The sequence below is a fragment of the Dipodomys ordii genome, unplaced genomic scaffold (assembly GCF_000151885.1).
Source record: "Dipodomys ordii isolate 6190 unplaced genomic scaffold, Dord_2.0 Scaffold140, whole genome shotgun sequence".
Lineage (NCBI taxonomy): Eukaryota > Metazoa > Chordata > Mammalia > Rodentia > Heteromyidae > Dipodomys > Dipodomys ordii.
The window spans coordinates 3,474,883-3,477,510 of record NW_012267356.1 but is presented as its reverse complement, the minus strand read 5'-3'; the positions used below and the strand labels follow the sequence as shown (position 1 = coordinate 3,477,510).

Here is a 2,628-nt window from a genome sequence, read left to right as displayed (position 1 = left end):
AAAAAGCCGGAAGTGGTGCTGTGGCTCAAGTGGTAGAGCGCTAGCCTTGAGCTGAAGAGCTGAGGGACAGTGCCCAGGCCCAGAGTTCAAGGCCCACGACCAGACCCAAAAAATAATCTTCCCAACTCTATAAATGGAGAAACTAAGGCAGCAAAAACTGGCTTAACCAAAAACTTAGAAGCTCGATGTGACATAACAGGTATTCAAACACTCAGAGTGTTTCAGTTTTTTACACTATCTCACCAATGTGCCATCATGGCTTAAAGCAGACCAGCCATTTCCTGACATCTGCAGAATAACTCGAGATAGCTGGCACAGATTGAACACTTGAATGTGATGAGAATCCCTATGACAAGATATTCAACTAATCTACCACCCCTAAGTGATTAACAACTATGGATATTCCTCAACGTAGGCCCCACAATGGCTTAGCTCTGCGTGAAACTAACTTGATTATTTTCCTTGATAACTGTAATTGTTACTAATAGTTCAGTTATCCTTTTGCTAAGAAGGCCAAAAAATATGATATAAACATTAAAACCTAGAATTTTTGTAACATATGGATCACAGTACCTTATATCTTCAGTCAGCTTAAGAACAAAGAAAATTTCTCCCCATCATTCCAATGCAGGATATTTAATAGGGAGTTACTTTATATTTCTCTGCACTATATTTCAAGTCACATGAAGACTTATTTGGAGCTAGACTCTGGTGGTTCACACCTGTAATGCTAGCTATTCAATATGCTGAGATCTGAGGATCATGGTTTGAAGTCAGCCTTGGTGGGAAAGTCCATGAGACTCTTATCTCCAATTAGTCACCAAAAAGCTATAATTAGAGCTGTGGCCATTCAAGTGGTAGAGTGTTAGCCTTGAGCAAAAGCAGCTCAGGGATAGCACCCAGGCCCTGAGTTCAAGCCCCAGGACTGGTGCACTTGCACACATACACACATACACACACACACACACACACACACACACACACACACACACACAATTATTCAGTCATATGAAATTTATGCATCCTTCTTTAAAACAGAGATAAAGAAATGCATTTGGTATTCATTACTGGTAATACAAAACAGAATTTGTATTTAGTGCCAGATACAGGTAAAAACACTATTAATTGAAAGCTGCACTTATCTCTGGGTGACTCCTGCAATTTTTAAGCCCAATAATTTCACCTATGAGAATAAGCATATAAGATGTATGTCACAGTTATAAAAAAGATTGTAAAATATTATAAACAGTATCCAACTAGAAAACAAATTCACTATTAAGGTTACTATCAGAGAAAATCAAGAATAATATTAGTAAAAGCAAATATAATTATATCATCCTTCAGATTTCCTAGTAAAGACTAGGTCTTTGATGTAGACAAAGAAAGAACTAAAGAGAAAGTTGATAGCTCTTATCTATTTCATTCCCTGAAAAATGAATTGGACATTAGCTTCACAAGTGGATTACCACAGATGAAAAAAGAAGGAAGAAATAGAAATCCACCCAGAGCTGGAATTATGGGTGGAGTTTTGGAAGATGGTTTGATCTTGTGATCTTTTTTACTGGTCCTTTCTTGACAATCATTATCTTCTGGTTAACTGGATTGAATCTTCCCCTGAAATAAAGCAGTAATCATGATTATATACAGTAACTACTGTATATAACAAACACATTATATGTCACAGCAAAAGAACTGTACATTTCACTGAGCTTCTCCAGATTGTAGTCTGTGAGCTGCAGATCTTCTGGTGTATATTTTCTACTTGCAGTTAAATCTTAGATCATCACATATTCTAACACATCATCTCACCACAGCAACAGAGGTAACCAGCTCAAGAGTAGGTGCTCTAAAAGCTGGAAAGCTGCCCATCAAGTACCCTAATGTGGAAAGCTTTGTTTAAGGATATGAGATGAACTATTCAAACACTTGTCCTTGGAATTTAAAGCTAGGAAAATAGAGCAAGGCCATAAAGTGGAACACAAAAAGCAAACTAATAAGAATCTATAAAATTCTTCTCCTTAGGTTTTCTGAAATCTTTTTTTTTATTTAATGTATCCTTCTAATCTTCCATATATTCTTACTTGAGGTAGTGGGAAACTTCTTTAATTCCAGGCAATATGCTTTTAAAATACGTTTTGATTAGGTCTGTATGTCAGCCAAAATGATCAAGTAAGAAATTATTGTTTTCATTTTAATCAAGAAGTAAATTCTGCCAGGCACCAGTGGCTCATGCCTGTAATCCTAATTACTCAGTAGGTTGAGATCTGAGGATCATGGTTCAAAACCAGCCTGGGCAGGAAAGTCCATGACACTCTTATCTCCAATTAACCACCAGAAAACCGGAAGTGGTGCTGTGGCTCAAGTGGTAGAGTGCTCGCCTTGCATTGAAGAGCTCAGGGACAGTGTTCAGGCCCAGAGTTCAAGATCCATGACCAAAAACTAACAAAAAAAACCCCACACAACCAAACATGTAAATTCTGTCCTCCATAAAAACGATGAGAAATTCACAAAAACAACCAGAAGTAACTTTTTTTTTTTTTTTTTTTGCCAGTCCTGGGGCTTGAACTCAGGGCCTGGGCACTGACCCTGAGCTTCTTTTGCTCAAGGCTAGCACTCTACCATTTAAGC

The 2,628-nt window shown here is 37.7% G+C and overlaps 1 protein-coding gene across 1 annotated transcript in view; it reads right to left on the bottom strand.

The window, feature by feature from the left end:
- Positions 1-1,514: 1,514 nt before the first annotated feature.
- The window catches only part of LOC105997148 (coiled-coil domain-containing protein 169-like), a 34,996-nt gene continuing 33,882 nt past the window's right edge, over positions 1,515-2,628 (bottom strand). The window contains exon 8 of the mRNA XM_013031474.1: positions 1,515-1,614. Coding sequence (XP_012886928.1) covers positions 1,515-1,614 — 100 coding nt within the window. The remainder of the gene's footprint in view (positions 1,615-2,628) is intronic.